We start from the raw sequence: 19,178 nt of genomic DNA, 5'->3' as shown, positions 1-19,178 counted from the left end.
GTAGCCGTGGGAGATAACCTTCATGAGATTCGTTTCGCATGTGGGAGGACTTGGTTCACCTGTTCCCTGTGGCAGGCCTTTATTTACACTAGTGTACAGATAGCGTGGTTGAGGCTATCTCGCTGCTCCATAGTGATTACCCTGCTTTACCTCCCGGCAGGACGTTGCAGTATTCCTTTTCTTTTCGAAACATGCGTCGCGCCATGCCGCGTAGCGGTACTTTTTAAGATAAACCGGAAGCGTACAGAGAAACTTACGGATGCCTTCCACGTGGTGGCCAACGAGACGTGGGCCTCCTCGGTTCCAGTCGGCGAGGGTCGGGCTCTTGTCCCACCGCTGTCTCCTTCCGCACAAAGGCGACGCTCGTGCTGTGTGGAGGCTGGCCCGTGCGGCTCTTGTTGAGCGTGCCACGTATACACAACCGCTTGAGGGGGGTGCCGCTTTCACAGTCATTGGTCTCTTTGACCTCCGACTTGGCTGGGGTGAGGTCCGACCCGCGTGCGCACGTCGTCTGTAGAGCCGAGCGGCCGAGTGTTTTTACTATGACCGGCAGGGCGTGAGAGAGACCCTTCCCATCCTGTCCGTTGCTTTGATATGTTGCGTGTGGCGGTTGTTGATGTGGCTGCTTGGAGCGGGGCTGAGGCGCCCGCCAGCCGTGCGGCGCTGTAGCCGCGGCGAGGCGAGGAGCGCCGCCGCAGATCGTGTGCCTTAAGTGACAGCGATTCTAGTCAATACTCTCAACTCCAATGAATGCTGAGCTATGGATTGTTATACATACTACCAATCGATCGTTTGTTTCCATCGCTGGTGGGCAAACCAAAGAAAAAGAAAGGCGGGGGATTGTGTAGTGAAGCGGATGGGGTGGCCCCATACCAATATCATCACCGCGTCTTTCACTTTATGTCAGCTGTGTCAGCAGTGGTGCCAGATGTCACGCTTCCGTTCCCGCCAGCTGTCGTACGCCAACTACGTGTGACAGATCACGTCGGACCACGGTTGACAGTTCCCAGTTGTACCCGTGGACGCACAGAGACCAATGCATTGAATATTCTGTCCCCTTCGCAAGCTTGGGAACCTGGCGGCGTTCCATCGCGCAAACGGTGAATGGAAGTGGAAATTAATCAGATGTGTGCGAACGTAAGAGCTGGTTCGTTGTCAGGCACGTTTTGTGCTGATCTGCATGGAATGCAGGTCGAAGTTTAAGGTCAATCAGAGCGGACCGATTTAATTTGAGTTCCGAAATGCATATTCGTTGACCAGCACCCGAGCTTTTAAAACACTTTTAGGAAAGTGCACCACTTTTGTTAGGATTTTTGAACTGAAATAGCCATCTTGAGGATCGTTCGGTATCCTCCAGTCATGATCGTAAGACGTAAACCGCTCTAGTTTCTGGGCTTCACGCCCGCGGAGATGTCAGACTTTCTCAGGGAGACTATTCCAAGGTCATTCAATCATTCATGACGTCATAATAAGGTCATTTGAATTCTGCGATTTCATCGCCACGCATCGATCAAGACCAAGCAAAATATAAATGCCGAGTCGGTTATATATGGCTTTCGTGAGCACGATTTCTAGGCAATAGTCGTCAGCTGGCTCTCAACGTATGTTGTGTAAGGCGCGATGACGTAATTCGATAATGAGGTTTGAGAAGCATATTCACTTAACAGAGAAATTATAGTGCCTAGGGCGGCCTTCTCAACTGGAAAGCCTACCAATAATTATAAGTGAGCTTGTTTCATTATTATGATGCTTGCTTCAACATCTTCAGATGTGGAGATGACGAAGCAAGCATCCCCTAGTTTGGACATGTAATATTTCGCGAAGTTTTGTATGTCTAACTTAGCTTCTTGCAGGCTAAGATGCATGGGCCAACTTTTATAAGCCTGCCAATTGTTCGCTAAATCGTGGCAGTCCGGAATATCGACCAACAGTTTGATACAAATATGCTGCTAGCTTGACACGCGTAGTTTTGGTGCGGAAATAATTGGCTAGGACCAAGATTCCGCCCAGATTTTGGCCGGCGATGGACATTTTATGCCTCGTTATTTGGCATCATCACCCGCACTTGAAATGGGAGCTTACCAAAATCTTTGCGCCCATGCTAATGTACGCCATTCATACCTCCGAGCGCCAATTGAGAGCTCAACTCTCGCCCCTGATTTGTTGTTTTTCATAACACCAACCCAGGCGAGGGGAGTCGATACGTAATCCACCATGCCATACAATTTACACAGATGTATCAATGGTTTCATTCTTAGCATATTGGTATGTAGTTTGGTGTGTTTTAAGCATCATTTATAACGTACGGCTCCGTTAGTGTAACAGTTGACGCCACAGCCGCCCGCGGTCGGCGGCCTTGTCAGCTGCTGCCCGCCGCCCGCGCCGGCCAACGATAGCCGTGCAGTGTCCCTAACAAGGCCGTTTTTCAGAAACCAGATGCTATGGACGCATTTTTATGTATCCAAATATGCGTGATAGAAGCCCCCAGATGATGCAAGAAACTTGCGCACGATCGTACCATATGCCGGAAAGATGTCCTCAAGAAACCTACGGAAGGGGGGAGGGGGAGTGGCTAGACGTATCGATGATGTTCACCAGCTCATCGACCCTGCAGGCTTATTTAGTTTGAGACAACCCAAGAGGAGAAGTATGAATAAGCCAAAGCCATCCATCTGCGCAGATAGCCAGCACCCGCTTCAGCACCAAAGCTGTCCCAGGGGGCTGGAGCACCACTGGAACTGCTTCCTTTCAGGGTTTTTAACGTCGGGCTTGCGCGCAGGAATCAAACCTGGGTCCTTTTGCGGGATGGAACAGTTCAAACTTCAGATCGCGTTCAGAACCCTTTTGCAATAAAATGCTTTTAGCAAACTTTGGCTGTTAAGATATTGAGCAGGCACTCCACGCCGGCAGGCACGAAACCATGCCGTACTGCGCGTCTTGCCTGATTTTATTGAAAAATGGAATATGGGTGGTCACAAGCGTAGGGACGTTTCAAAAAGTGGGGGGAGGCCAAGCTCAGGGTGTACTTCAGGAACTTTTTCTGGAAAGCGAGCCCGATGACCGGGGGGAGGAGGGTTATGGATGGAGGTTGTTATCCTGCTGTTTATTCAAATGTCATAGCTGCTATGAGAGATATACATCTAGAGTTGTTTCTCACTGGTGCACAAACTTGCCTGTTCGACTCATCTGTCATTTGGTGCATAAGGCTATCCAGCTTCCCTAGATTATTCGTCCATTTTCACAGTTGTCTTTCCTGGCGAGACGAAATTCCACAAGCGGGTAGGCATTTTGGGTTATTGAGGAAGCATCTGCCTCCACAGTGTATATGCCAAAATACGGTCTGGATATAGGCTGGTGAGAAGTTTTGAAGGTAGGTTGATGGCTCATAGTGCGACGGATTTTTCATGCGCCTTTATTTCGCTGGCTGCTCTTCAAGAGATAAAACTTGTCGCAGCGTTTTAGGCGGAAACAAATTCTGGAGCTTGAAACTGACAGAAACAATGATAAAAGTCATAATACTGGAGGTGCTCTTTTAAGAATCAAGCCACGTAATAAGGGCCCATCTCTCATAAGTTCCTTATCTGGGCCCTGCACCTGTCCGCCGTCGGTGGCCACTGTCCTGGCCCGGATGTCTCCCGCATGGCTGACTGGGAACGCTGCTACTACATGGTGTATGAAACATGTGCTGAACACCTGCATTTGTCATGTGATGTCCCATGTTAAATGTACAGCGTCCCCAATTTCAGGGCCAGTTCCCCCACATCGCTATTGTGCCTTGTGCGCCACCGTGACGCTCGTCAAGTTAGATCGGTATTACACATTGACATTCGCGTGTCACATTCGATCTACTCACCAAATACAATGAAATTTAGCTCACAGATAGAGCTTATCATGCCACTGGCAAATACACAAGTCACTAAGTGTGACATCCAAAAACAAAGGAGTTATTACAAATCAAAGTTCATGGTTGTTCTAGGTCATTGCTTAGTGAATCTTCCCGGACTCGACAAATTTCGACTCGATTTGGTTTGTTGATAGAACAAAGCGTTCCAATCAATAAAATCACATTTTCCAAAGCGTGACATTTAAAACCACGCCCGTAAAGAATCATAGAAGTTCAAGATCACTCAAAATTGGACTCTTTCGATTGCTTTGAGATTTGGCAAAAACATTCACATCGCATCGCTCCACCTAGCCTCCAAATATTACATTGTGACATTCAAACGTTTGTCTTCCAGAGGCATTCAAATCTTGGAAATGACGGCCTCGCACATCTTAACATATATACATTTCATGTCACTAAAATGGCAGAGAGACTCCTTCGATCACCTTTAACTTTTGCATAAGCGTGTACCATGTACACATACAGTTTTTCACCGACGTGGTAATTTGTGACATTTCCATTCACGCATTCCAGAGGCTCTCAAACAATGGAATATTTCACATATCTCTAAAACGACACAAACAGCGTCGTAACATACAACCAAAACCAAGGAATGCTGCACATTGCATTTCGTATGATGTAATTAGCCCCGTAGCCTCGCATATGATGTTTCATATGATGGTACGGAATGCTGAATGTGACGTACAAATCAAAAATGTCACATTCGATGTCGGTATTCACACATTCGCGGACTCCTCTGATTGCTTTGAAATTCGCCACAAATAATCACCTTACAAGGCTCCACCTAGCCACCAAATCTTATAGTATGACATTCAAATGCTTCGCATTCCAGAGGCATTCAAACCTTGGAAATGACAGCCTCGCACGTGTAAATAAATACACATTGTATGTCAACTAAATGCACGGGAAACCCCTTCGATCACCTTGAATTTGAGCAAAAATGTGTACCATGTACGTATACAGTTTTCACCCAGTGGCAATTTATGACACTTTAATTTACCCACTCCAGAGGCTCTCAAACAATAGGATATATGACATATCTCTAAAACGAGACAACCAGCGTCCGTAAAATGCCACCAAGACCAAAGAAGCGTTGATCAATGCATCTGTTATGATGTAATTAGTCGTTGCCTCTCATATGATGTGCCATATGACGGAACGACATGCAAAATATGACGTACAAATCAAAAATGTCACATTCGATGTCGGTTTTCACACATTTGTGGACTCCTCCGATTGCTTTGAAATTCGCAGTAAACAATCACCTTACATGGTTCCACTTACCCACCAAATATTATAGTATGACATTCAAACGTTTGCCTTCCAGAGAGCATTCAAACCTTGAAAATGACAGCCACGCACGTGTTAACATATACACAGTGTGTTGTTAACTAAATGGACAAGAGACTCCTTCGATCACCTAGACATTTGAGACAAATGTGTGCCATGCATCTCTACCGTTTTTACGAAGTGGCAATTTGTGACGTTTCATTTAGGCATTCCAGAGGCTCTCACACCATAGGGTATATGATATATCTCTAAAAAGAGACATCCAGGGTCGTGATATGCCGCCAAGACCAAGGAATGCGGAACAATGCATCTTCTATGATGTAATTAGCCGTTGCCTCTCATATTATGTGCCATATGACAGTATGGCATGGACAAAGTGTGACGTACAAATGTAAAGTGTCACATTCGATGTCGGTTTTCACACATTCGCGGACTCCGCTGCTTGCTTTGAAATTCGCCACAAGCAATCACCTTACATGGCTCCACCTAGCCACCAAATATTATAGTATGGCATTCAAACGTTCGCCTTCCAGAGACATTCAAGCCTTGAAAATAACGGCCTTACACGTGTTAACATACATACTTTTCATGGCAGCTAAATGGACGAGAGACTCCGATCACCTTGAAATTTTGCACACATGTGTACAACGTACATATGCAGCTCAGAGGCTCTCAGACGATGGGATATATGACATATCACATAAACGACACAAACAGCAGTCGTAAGGTGCCACCAAGACCAAGGAATGCTAAGCAATGCATCTCCTATGATGTAATTGGCCGTTGCCTCTCATATTATGTGCCATATGACGGTATGGCATGCAAAATGTGACGTAAAAATAGCCACCTAACCACCAAATATTATAGTAATGACATTTAAACGTTCGCTTTTCAGAGGTGTTCAAACCTGGAAAATGACTGCTTCCCACGTGTTAACATATACAGATTGCGCGGCAGCTAAATGGACGAGATACTCCTTCGGTCACTTTGAAACTTGGCACAAATGTGTGCAATGTATGTATGCAGCTTTTCATCAAGTGGCAAATTGTGATATTTGAATTTACGCATTCCAGAGTCTCTCAAACAATGGGATATATGACATATCTCTAAAACGAGACATCCAGGGTCGTAATATGCCACCAGGACCAAGGAATGCTAAACAATGCATCTCCTATGATCTAATTAGCCGTTGCCTCTCATATGATATGGCATATGACGGTATGCCATGCAAAATGTGACGTACGAATACAAAATTTTACATTCGATATCGGTTTCACGCATTCGTGGACTCCTATGATTCCTTTGAAATTCGCTACAAATAATCACCGTACATCGTTCCACCTAGCCAACTAATCTTATCGTATGACATTCAAACGTTCGCCTTCCAGAGGCATTCAAACCTTGAAAATAACAGCCTCACACGTGTTAATATATACACATTGCATGTCAGCGAAATGGACAAGAGACTCCTTCGATCACGTCGAAATTTGGCGCAGATGTGTACAATGTATATATACAGTTTATCACCCAGTGGCAATATGTGGCATTTGAATTTACACACTCCAGAGGCTCTCAAACAATGGGATATATGACATGTCTGTAAAACGACACAAACAGCGTCGTAATATGCCACCAAGACAATGAATCCTGTCGAAATTTGTGGTGAATTTCAAAGCAATCAGAGAAGCCCGCGAATGTGGAAAAACCGACATCGGATGTGACAGTTTTGATTTGTACGTCACATTTCGCATGCCGTACCATCATATGGCAAATGATTTGAGAGGCAACGGCTAATTATAGTATATTTTATATATATAATATATATATAATAATTTATAATATATATAATAATTTTATATAATTAATAATTATATAAAAAATTATATATATGTATATATATATATATATATATATATAATATATATATATATATATATTAACACGTGCATAACATATATATATATATATATATATATATATATATATATTAACACGTGCAGGGCTGTCATTTTCAAGATTTGAATGCCTCTGGAAGGCGAACGTTTGAATGTCACAATGTAATATTTGAAGGCTAGGTGGAGTGATGCGTTGTGAATGTTTTTACCAAATCTCAAAGCAATCGAAAGAGTCCGATTCTGAGAAACCTTGAAGTTCTATAGTCCTTTACGGGCGTGGTTTTAAATGTCACATTTGTAAAATGTGATTTTATTAATTGGCATGTTTTATTCTATCAAGAAATCAAATTGGATCGAAATCTGTCGAGTCCAGGAAGGTTCACTAAGCAATGACCTCGAACGACCTTGAACTTTGATCTTTAACAACTCCTTTTTCTTTGGATGTCACACTTGGTAATTTGTATACTCATCAATGGCATAATTAGCTCTATTTGTGAGCGAAATTTCATTGTAATTGATTGGTAGATCGAATGTGACACGCGAATGTGAATGTGTAATGTCGATCTAACTTGACAAACGTCACCACCGCGCACCTTGACGCGATTCCGTTGGACTGCGGTAGTTCAGTTCAAATACAGAATCCAGCTGTGGGGCGTTGTGTGTGTGATCCAGAACTGGGAAGGCGCTAACGAACAGATAACAAGACATGGTGTCCGAATAGCCAATCGTCACGCCTCACTGTTGCTCTTAAGGCTCGTTTCAAAGGAATATCGTCATTGTAGACCAATAATTTCCCAGGCGCCGAGTAGTTCGTGCCGGTTTCGCATTGAGCCAATTGCGATGTCTTCCTTCAGAAAGCCCCGTAAGTTGAATCTGGCTGATCCAGCCCTTGCTAGCGCTTGGCGCACGTGGAAGCAGGACTGGTAATTCTTCTAGGATGTCAATGAGCTCGATAGAAAGCCAGAAAAAGCGAAAATTGGAATTTTCTTCGACTGCGCTGGCCTCTCCGCCCAAGAGCGGTATTCCCATTTTGGTTGGGAGGAGGAAGAAGATGCCCATAACCTGGAGAAGATCATTGATCAGTTTGACAAGCTTTGTATCCCAAGAGAGAACCCAATTGTGGAAAGGTACAACTTTCATAAGAGGGCCTAGGAACCCGGTGAGACTGTCCTGCAGTATGTCTCAGCTCTCTGGACTCTGGCTGCCACATGCAAGTTTGGCCCAGACCTGGATGAAATGATGAGATGAAAACTGCCGAAGGTGTAGCCTGATGAAAACCACACCTGTGAAGATAGAGCTGAGGGATGATGCTGAACCATTCTGCCTGTTCACAGCTCGAAACTACCCCTTCCGGCTCATGACTAAGGTGAAAGTTGGACTCGAGCGAATGCTGACAGAAGGCAGAAGGCGTTGCAACCAGGGTGATAAAGCTCACAGAATGGTGTGCACCAACGGTGTCAGTGACGAGGGGTAACGGCCAAGTGAGGATATGTGTGGACCTCCATCGCCTGAATAAGGCTGTAAAGAGGGAGCACCTGGTGCTGCCAACGCTGGATGACATCGCACCCAACCTAGCTGGCTCAGCTGTATTCAGCAGCCTGGATACTGAAAGGGGTTGCTGGCAGATTCCTCTGGATGAGGAGAGCCAGGAACTGACCGCCTTCCTCACCCCGTCTTGCAGGTTTTGCTTTCAGAGGGTACCATGCGGCATCACCTCTGAAGAAATATGCGTTTAGAAGGCAGTCTAAACGCATATTTCACGTGTGCAATTTTGAGACTGATGAAAAGAACAGATTGGCCCTTAAAGCACCGCAAAGTGGGTCCGGAACCTGGTTGTTGATCTGGAGGAGTGAAGGTAAAATCTCTATTTTTCGTGTTTTTGCAGCTATTTATCTATCCAGAAGACAGATTAACACGGCACCCACCGTCTGGTGACACTTGCAGTGGCCGAAACTTTTCGGTTTTACGGGTGTGGCAACCCAGACGATCCTTGTCCTTGCTCTCGAGGTTGTGGGCGGGCATGTTCAAGCCTTTTGATGTAATTAGTTTCAAAAATAACATTCTTAAAAAATGGACGTTCTCAGGCAAATATGGCATGACCTTGCTCGTTTTTAAGCTCATTTCGACCCATCTTATTCAACAATAATGAGACACCCCTTTACCCAACAATACTGAGACCCCTTATTTCCTTCCGGGCAAGGGGCCTCTTGAGTAGAGCACCAGGGGTACATTACCGTTTCCGGTCAAGGGCTGAAGGGTCATTCCGTTCCATGGCAAAGTGTCTTCCGGCAGTCTTTCTGGTGGCACGGAGCGGAATCTTCTGGTCGATCCGGAGGCCATTAGAAGGATATATCATATTACGTAGTTCCCATCCCTGACACTGGGAGGCCTTCTGACCCGCGCAGTTGGCCCCGGATCAGCACAGCAACTCTCATTGACGCAACAACATCTCTGATCACTGCAGGTAGTCCGATGGTTGCCACATATACGCCAGTTCCGTGTTTTTCCGTGTTCTTCAGAGATGTTGATTTCTCCCTGACCGTAGATTGTAGATGAAATGAGGTTCCTAATTTATTTAACATGACTAACCCATGTTCGTCTTAAAATGCTTAAGATCCTGTCAGAGGTGATCAATGATAAGAAAACTACGTAATATGGTGCTGAATACGCGAGCTCACAAGTCATGGCAATAGCAGCCTCGACGCCCGGCGTTGTAGTCTCCAGGCCGTGCGGCGTCGATGTTGCGGCTGTAACACTAAGCGATGGCCAATGAGCAAACGAAAAAGATGACGCATCTTAAGGGAGATGGCTGGTAAACTAGGTATATCGACATCCATGTTTAATTCAGTGCAAAAGTAAGCCAAATGCAACCCTAATCTGAAAGGGGGGGGGGGGTCAGTTCGCATTACTGGTCCCCCCACCTTGAAAAGTGGGGGAGGGGGCATGGCCCCCCTGGCCCCCCTGTTCCCACGCCCATGTAGGTGGTGGCCGCCGTATTGTCGTTTTACGGCGCACCGCGGCACGATGCTGTGCGGAAAATCTTTAGCAATGTGCGTCAGATAAAAAAGCGCCTTTATACGTTTCGAACTTTATTCCGCGGACTCATGCCGTGCCACAAGTTCGTGGAGGCTCGTAACCATTACAGCAATGGGTTTAGTAGAGGTATGAAATTCGACACTACTGAAATGTTTGGCATGCAGCAGATATATCTACTACATTTCTCCGGTTTACCATCGCTTATACTTAAATGGCAAAGTCAATGCGGACGTTAAAGACTAAGCTACGCTCTGGGATTTTATGATATGTTATCTGGTATTATATGATGGGATTATATGATATGATTTTATGATATGATATATGATGTTATAGTTTTCATAAGAAGCCATATCATTGAGGAAGGCTGCATTAGACCAGCGATCTTGCCGATGACACGCCGTGAGACATGGTACAGAGAGACCGATGAGCCAGTAGCAGACTTAGTCCGCCGCGAGTACGTCACTGGCTGCCAAGTTCACACAACCTGCACCAAGGCCCTAGAACCTGCACGTTGAGTAGCCGTGGATTGCGGATGGATTTACTGAAAACTTAAAAAGTTCCGTGTTTTTCGACTCTCTCAACTAACATTCCGGAAAATCCGTAAAACTTATCTCGCATGCGTTTTGATAATGCAGTAGCGCCGCTGTTTTTTCATACAGTGTAAAAGCGCGATGGCATTCTGTACATAATAGTGTATTTTAAACGATCATTTCGAAATCTGACAACACACTGTCACACGACGAGCCGCTATATCCATCCGCTACATAAACCGTTAAACTCGCTCGACTGCTGCACGGGCAGTTGGCATCACCTGGCGTGATCACAGCTTCAAACTACCAGGGAGCCAGGCATCGTGAGAGTCATCCTGGTAAAGCTTCTTACCTCAGCGTGAACGAGAGAGGGCGACACCTCGAGGACCCAGCTCATTACAGATGCGAGAGCCTAGCTACAACATTACAGTTTATGTTACAGAACCCCACGCTGGAGCAGATGGCCGTAGAAAGGAAGCATTGACAGCACTGAAACAAAACAAAAGCCCTTCGCTAAAAGTTGTTGATTTTACTTCTCACTTTCATATTGAGCCAATTCTCACCTCCATATGAACCTCTGTCAGGTCCCATTGATGCAGAAAATAGAAAAAAATCACAGTGTATGGAACCCCGGATGAAAATGATCAAATACTTCATAGAAACTTAATTAGTTTTCAGTTCCCAATTCTCGCCTGCGCAGCGGCTTCCGAAGTGCAAAGCTTTGAACGAACAAAACGAGCACATCGAATTGAGCCACAATACGTCGGCCCAAGATGGCATTACTGATCAGCTACTGATCAGCTGAGAGTCACCAACCGTCCTTCCGACAGTTCGCTTCAAGCGTTCCTGACCCTCCAGTTCGGCCTGGCCACAAATAGCATAGCATCAGTTTTTACCACCAATCGATCTTTCGAAGTCCGTGCACAGTCAGTCAGTCAATCGATGAGTGCAGTGAATCAACGAACCAATGCCTGGATTCAGCCAACCATGTGAGATGTTGGCCAGGTGACGTTCTTCACGGACGATTTCTGCTGCCATACAGACTCATTTTGACTGGCCCTCCCACTGCGAGGGCGGATCCAAGGACGGGCGTGGGGTGGGGGACAGTCGGGATCACAGCTAAGATCACCCAAAGTGGACATAATTATACATTTCTGAACTTGTCAGAGAAGCTAAGCAACCTTTACCATAGGCTTGTTCTGAAACACTTACTCAAGAAAGAAGGAGCGAAATCCAATTAATTTCTGAAAATCGGGACATCTCTTGCATCCCCCTGGGGTTACCCAGCCAAGGCAGCGTTCTGGATCCGCCCCTGTCACACCGAGCCGTACCCGCGTCGCACTCGCCCCAGCAGAGCTAGGAACTATTCACATGCTCGTTTGCAACGTTGCACTTCAGCGTACTCCCCGGTCCTCCGGCTCAGGGAGCGGTGGCACGAGTCGGTCTTCGGCGTACACTCTCGCCCAACTCCGACAGCGTCCTGACACCGTCGTGCTCGTGAGTTTGGTTTCAGCGCGCGCATTCTGCTGCTGATGCAGCTGCCCTGTGACATCACTGGTATGCGCTGTGACGACAGCAGCTCGAGACACTTCATTCTGCACTGGATTTCGGCTCCGAGTTCCCCATGGTGTTCGGCCAGCGATTGACCATCCTCGCTGAATCGTGCTGAAGCCGTGCGCCGGTCGGAGCCGCCAGCGCCCACGATTAGTCGATCTCCAGCGTGGCCAGCGAAGTGTGCAGGGAGGCCGCCGCCCGGCACGACTCGTCGTCTTCGGCGCACACCCTCATCTGGTCCAGCGCCAGCAGACGTGGCCGACTGGCGAGCAGCTCCTTCTTCCACGAACCTGCAGACCAGGGAACACATGGCTATAAGTGGCGGCACTGGACAGTCAATGGTGCAGAATTAGCCAGTGCCTGATTATAGGTGGCGCTGTATATCTGCTTTGATTCAGTGAGTCGCTCTGAAATATCTGCTTTGATTCAGTGGGTCGCTATGGGCAACACCCATCAGTTCACAAAAGCCGTCGATCACATACCTTCGTCGACGCTGATATACTGCTATGAAATGTGATGTTAAGCAACAAAACAATCACTGGAATAATACGATGCGTGCAAAAGCGCATTCAAAACACCTAAACGTGCACTACAGCGGTAGGTCCGCCTAGCTGATCTTCAGAGCAGCTACAAATGCTGCTTAGTTCCGTTGTTGTGCACAACCACGGACTGGATTTAAATATAGGCCGTCGGGGTCAACGATCACCACTTACCGATCATATCGTCGATCGGCGTAATGCCCCCGTACTCCTTGGGCAGGTTCTTGGCCGGCAGCGTGTCGTACAGCTTGTCCACGTTGCTGTGCACGATGAAGCGGGAGCGCAGTTTGGCATTGAGGAGCCCCTTGACGAAGTCCAGCACGGCGTGAATGAGCGTGTGCACGTGGATGAAGTTGATCTGCTGATGGCGCATCGGCATGGCACTCTGTGGAGCGATGGTAGGTCGGGTCAGCGATCAGCTCGACATCCGGGAACGGCAACCGCGCCAGAGCCGCAGACGTCATCAAATCAAACAACCAGCTTTAGTACGCTTCAGGTATGCGATGACCAGGCAGGCACACGGGCCGGAAATAAGGCAAGCATGCTTCAGCCTTTGGCTCATAAAATGTTGACAAAAAGATATTGGCGTTGAAATTTTGTGGCAAAATGCCTACACGAAGCAAGTCAAAGTATGTCGGTTCATGTCATGACTCCAGGCCCAGGACTCCGAGCGGTCGCCATGAGAGATTCGAGGCCGTGCTTCCGACACAAATTTCATTTCTGTGAGTGGTTTTCTGTAAGCATTATGAGGCACAATAATAAACACGTCCGCATCACTTCAGCTGCACAAGTTGCATTATTTCAACAGAATAAACCGAAAAGGGTACAAAACAATTCTGGAGATGTGGGCCCTGCCCAGCGTTATGTGCCAAGTTCTTAAAGATGACACCAGACCGGAGAGCGAGGCCCGAGGCGTTTTTAACTCGCAATTTACTTCGGATACAGTGACTGCTGCTCTGCTACAGGTCAATTCAACTCCTGTTGGGCAATCGCTCCTGTTGTTCCGTTGGCTTCCTGTTTGCTCACGGTATCCGCAAGCGACAGGGCAGCAGCAGGAAATTCAACGCATCAGCACGTTCTGCGCGCGGCTACCGAACAATCTGACCCGCCCGCCCGCCACCAGCTCACCTCACAGCAAGAGATCATATGCGAGACCTGGCTGGGCGACCACATGAACACGTGCGAGAAGCCGATGCCCTTCTGGTCGAAGAGGTAGGTGAAGCCGCGGACCTGGTTCTCCTCGTCCTCCAGCAGGGTCTCGAAGGTCATGAGGTTGGTGCGGATCACCTGGTCGGGGGTGTGGCGGGAGGGGTCGACCCGCGAGCCGCGCGAAACGATCACCCGCCGGCCCGCGGCGTCTCGCTCCGGTAGCACAAACATGTACCTGTGCCAGAACGGAGCACTGTCAGAGGCAGTACGCCTTCTCCGGCAGCACAAACATGTACCTGTGCCAGAACGGAAGCACTGTCAGAGGCAGTACACCTTCTCAGGTAACACAAGCATGTACCCGTGCCAGTACAGAGCACTGTCAGAGGCAGTACGCCCTCTGGCGGCACAAACATGTCACTTTGTGCTTTTTAGTCAGCCGTCGACTCTCCAAGACACTCATCCCCGAATGGCTCTCCCATGGTGCCACTGGCACACGAGCGATACTCGCACCCATCCGGGGAGGCACGCACTCATCGGCGCCACAGGCACCCGAGCGACACTAGTACACTCCCGAAGGCGCTCACCCGCGAGTGACGAGATCATTGATGGCCGGATCGCAGATGTCTAGCCGGTGGAAGTAGTGCGGCTCCTTCTGTCGCATCCGTAGGTACTTCATCAACACAGCCTGGGCATCTGGCAGCTTGTACTTCTTCATGCGCAGGAATCGCAGCAAAAAGTTGGCATCTGGAATGAGCAGCGTCGTTAGTAACCGATGTTATCCCACGCTATCACGCCAAATCGTCAGTGTGATAAACCATGACACTTTCGGATAATTGGTCCCACCACATGCAAGAGTATACGTGCCGCCAAGGCGTCAAGCAGCAGCCTTTCGGCGATCGTGACGCAACGCCGGTGGTGGAGCGCTAAACGAAAACGCCTGAACTGTCTGGCTGAAGGCCAGCAGCAACAACCGCAAGCACAGCGTCTGGCCGGCCCGCTGGCGCCATGTGCACGGCCGCCGCAGACGCAACAGGCGCGGGCGTGACGCGCGGCGACAGGTGACGCCGGCAGCGCGCCGCTGTCTGCCGCAACAGGGCCGGATTGAGCCAGAGGCCGGCCGCATCCAGCGCCGCATCTGCCGCGTTGGCGGAGCACGCCGGCGCGTCGCGTTGCGTCACGGGCGCCACTTTGGCTGTCACGGGGCAAGCCGGTGACAAAACCGGCGCCGCAGAAGTCTGCTTCGGATGGGCACGGTGGCGTCACGTTCGTCTGTTACGGGGGTGGGGCGGGGCGCGTCGCTGTCACGGCGCATCTCGCGGGGCGCGCCGAGCACCGGGTTCGGTTAGAGGTTCCATCCTCAAGGGAAGCACGGACCGACCAGCTGGAGGATCTGTTGCTGGGGATGAACCGCGTCAAACCAGGCGCGCGATCAGCACTGCCACATTGGTCTCACAACCGGGCGAATCTTATGAGGGACGGCACAATCGCAGGAAGGGTACAGCCAAATGTCTCCGTAGCGATGCATACTACGTGTGGTATTGAGTCTGCCTCAGTGATCCCATGGCAAACTAGTATGTCTTTCGTAGTGTGCAGCATCTTCCCTGCCATTTTTTCTTCAGAAGCCACTGACCGTCATCCCTGGAGACATTTTCAGAGGAACTGTTCCACATGTGAAGATCTTGAAGCAAGCATCAAATGTGATGAATAAACTCACCTATAGTTATTCTTATACTTTTAGTGGAAAAGACTGCTCTAGACAACAATTGAGTACGCCATGGAACATTTACGTGACGCCGAGGTGCTGTCAAACTAGCCGTGAGAAATTGCCCCCCTAATAAATCACTTGTGTACTTCAATAGCCCGAGAGGTGGCCGTGGCGGTACTGGAAGAGGGGCCAAGACGGTTCCGAACCAAATATCGTTATGTGCTCGTGTTTTGGCCCTTTGTTGTGGTGTGCTGATATGTTAATCAGTTAGTTTAAAATGTTTACTTGAATTGACACCCTCGATTATGGCGCCATTTTCAAGTTATTCGATTACATGTCTAAGCTCCGTTATTGCTAAGGATATGCAACTTTTTGTATTATGTAACACAAGACGTGTTTCGTGAACAAAAACTTGCTCAGCTCGCACAAACATTGGTTGAGAGCCGAGGACCTGAACTGACGGCCCTGTACCAAGAAAATCGTGCTCACGAACGCCATATATGAACGGGTCGATGATATTATTCTTGCTGGTCATGAACGATACATGACAAATGGGGTGGCAAGAGTGAAAAGATGTTTCTATAGCTTGCCTGACTAACCTTGAAATGGTTCGTACGAAATAGCCTGCACATCTTTGCGGCTGCGTAGCTCAGAAGCTACAACGTTTTGCGTCTCCATACGGACAGGGCTATGAACTACAACGAATGATCTTCAAAATGGTAATTTCGGTTCAAAATCTTCTACAACTGTGAAACACTCTCTCTAACACCTGAGGTGTCTTAAGTGGTACAACAAAGCCGCCTCAGCCACGCATTCACCGCTAGTACATCCAACGAATGTTACCGCAGCAGACCGGATGCCGACGACGCTGAGCAATACGTTGACGAACCGTCTGACAGATGCACTGTGTCGTCCCCATTACATGCTCTAGTCCCCATCTGGTCCCCAACTGATGGCTGTCATCAGGTCCTCACCACCTGCCCCAGCCGTTATTTGGTCCCGCGACATCTTCCACCCCCGGTTATCAGCCACTCCCATCACCGACTGGGCCCCAACTGATGACTGAAGTCACTTATGCGCGAGACGATACCGGCCCAGGGAGGCGAGCGTCATCAGCTGCTCGCGTCTGGTTGGTGCATAAGGCAGTCCCCATCGGCGACCTCATGCCGGCTTTGTTCAAATCAGCTGGCGAGCGCCATCAGCTGCTCACGTCTGGCTGGGGCATGAGGCAGGCCCCATGGCCGACCTCATGCCGGCTTTGTTCGATTTTTCCAAGAGAATACGTCAAACGGGAGCATGGAGTGCCCAGGGCCCGGGAGCTGGGAGAGCGTGGACACTGTGGACACAGTAGAGGCCGGCTGTAACTGATGCTGAGCACCTTGGAGCTGTTAAGCTCTCGGGTGGTCGCAGCGGCAACGGCGCACGGTCGCAAAAGATGCGATCAGCCACGATAAAAGGGGTCAGTATTTCACATCCCAGGTGTAGCGGAAAAGGCAGTCATTAAAACGTATCTGACGAAAGACAGCAGACAATGGACGCACGGGTCCAGCGATGTCACAACGCCCAGTTGTTGTCCATGGATTTCTCTAAGCAAGCAAGCAAGGCAAAGGGTACATTCTCCAAGATCTGCTTCGTAGGGGTAGTACCGCATAGGTCAATTTTCATCTTTACAATATACAAACCGATAGGAACATCAACACGCTAGGATGAAGATTTGCCAGTGGGAGCTGAGCGGTCCAGGGACGAATGTGTGATGCGTGAAAACTCACTTCTCTTCACATGACTGGTTGGGGACAGACATGCTGCCGAAACTCACGCCTTATTCTGGCTGGTCCCATTTCAACAGACCAGCAATACATGAAAGTCATGGAGGAGCCCGTTCCACAGCCCTGACTGCACAGGTCGTTCCCATGCAGCAGTATGCGGCCACACCCAGTTCCGAAGTACCAACGTTCGTTGTATTACGTGCTCCAGGCATGCCGTGTGTGATACGTCCTTGGTGATCACGATCGCCACCATCATAATCCTGCCAATTATGTATTTTATGCCGCTGATCCCTGTCAATCTTTTATCAGTATCATGTTCTTGGAAGGTTTTGTTCGCTGTACTCAGCTCCCAGGGCCTCTCTCTATTGCAATGTTTTCTTTCGCTTCCATTCTACACGCCTTTCCATTGTATTCCATGATACGATCGTGACCTCTCTCTTGCTCACATATGCCTTGCCACTGCCGGAATCTCGGTACACTTCCCGGTCAGCCCCCACTGGCTGCCGCCGCCGCTCTGTGCGCCGCACTCCGACTGCACCTTTCCAGCGCGCGCGCACCGCGCCCCGACTGCACCCCCTCCAGAATGCATGCGTCGCACCCCGACTGCACCTCTCCAGCGCGCGTGCGCCGCGCACGCCTCCACTGCAGCTGAGTGTCCCGGTTTGTGACCCTAAATACCAGATAACCAGCCGGGTCTGAGTCACAAAGGACTCGGAGAGTGGCTATTTTTGTGCCACGGCCACAGCTCATGACTTGAACTGCAAAGGTGGCATGGCTCGGTTGAGGCCTTGACACCAAACGACGGCGTCAAGAGACGAATGATTTAGAGGAGAAACCGCGTCCAGTCTGCTGCGCTGCCCGTTCTGCAACCTGCAGCAATGGCAAAACCTCACTGGTAGCACACTACAAGCGCGGTGCTAGCTTGAACCCGTGGAGTGACTACTGGCCTCGATTTATACCAATCGTTTTGCCGATTTGCCGTGTCGGGATTTCATTTGCAACCGCTGTCAAACATATCGCAAACGATCTGCGATTTGCTCCAGCTGTTAGCAGGCGTCATGGACGCAGTTACGCAGAACGTGCCTTGCAGCACCGAGAGATGCCATATTTTTTGCGCATATAACATATCGCCCACAGTTTGCTATCATTAGACACGTTTGGCTGGTGCTCTCGTGGACCTATGTCTGACGTCCTGAACAAGGTCTCCGCGATGTGAGGTCACGTGTGTTTGGTTTGCATCTCGCCGCTATCAGAGCCCGTGGAGACGGGGAGCTACAGAAAACACGCTCTTGCCATCTGGCGATCACCTATACCAGATCGTGTGCCGTGAAAGCCCTCCTAGGTCATTGCTCTTCAACACTTAATCTGAACCGCGGTCAAGCTGCACCCTTTCATTGTCTGGCGTAGGTATGTTTTTCTTCGCTACAATCGGGCACAAAAACCATGCGGCGCGCGCACGGCGGCGCGGTCGAACAACGCTCCCAGCGCCGACAGCCCCAGTAAAAACGCCGACAACCCGCGGCGGACGCGGTGCGGGCGCGTTTCTCCCTCTCCAGTCGGCGGAGAGGCGGCGCGTCCGGACCCGGCGACGACCCAGACTTGACGCCGCCGGGTTGGCGCCCGCTGACAAAGGCCGGCCGACTCCTCTGATGACGACGGCGTCTCGGGCGCCGGCTCCGCGCCGGGAAAGCCGGCCCGGCCGGGCGAAGCGGAGAAACCGCAGTAGCGCGAGCGCGAGAGAGGCGAGCCGGCGAACGGGCGGGAAGCGACGGGTTCGGAGAGCTGTTTGGAGGAACATGTCGGAAAACAT

The 19,178-nt window shown here is 49.3% G+C and overlaps 1 protein-coding gene across 1 annotated transcript in view; it reads right to left on the bottom strand.

Annotated features, from left to right (window-relative positions):
• Positions 1 to 10,801: 10,801 nt before the first annotated feature.
• LOC119090400 (clavesin-1) overlaps positions 10,802 to 19,178 on the bottom strand; it is a 29,569-nt gene continuing 21,192 nt past the window's right edge. Inside the window, exons 3-6 of the mRNA XM_037213193.1 lie at positions 14,482 to 14,641; positions 13,877 to 14,132; positions 12,923 to 13,133; positions 10,802 to 12,499 (exon numbers count right to left, since the gene is read on the bottom strand). Of these exons, the coding sequence (XP_037069088.1) occupies positions 12,360 to 12,499; positions 12,923 to 13,133; positions 13,877 to 14,132; positions 14,482 to 14,641 (767 nt within the window). The 3' untranslated portion in view covers positions 10,802 to 12,359. The remainder of the gene's footprint in view (positions 12,500 to 12,922; positions 13,134 to 13,876; positions 14,133 to 14,481; positions 14,642 to 19,178) is intronic.

The sequence above is a fragment of the Pollicipes pollicipes genome, unplaced genomic scaffold, assembly GCF_011947565.3.
Source record: "Pollicipes pollicipes isolate AB1234 unplaced genomic scaffold, Ppol_2.1 Scaffold_3087;HRSCAF=3621_pilon_pilon_pilon, whole genome shotgun sequence".
Classification (NCBI taxonomy): domain Eukaryota; kingdom Metazoa; phylum Arthropoda; class Thecostraca; order Pollicipedomorpha; family Pollicipedidae; genus Pollicipes; species Pollicipes pollicipes.
This window is presented reverse-complemented; position numbering and strand designations above follow the sequence as displayed.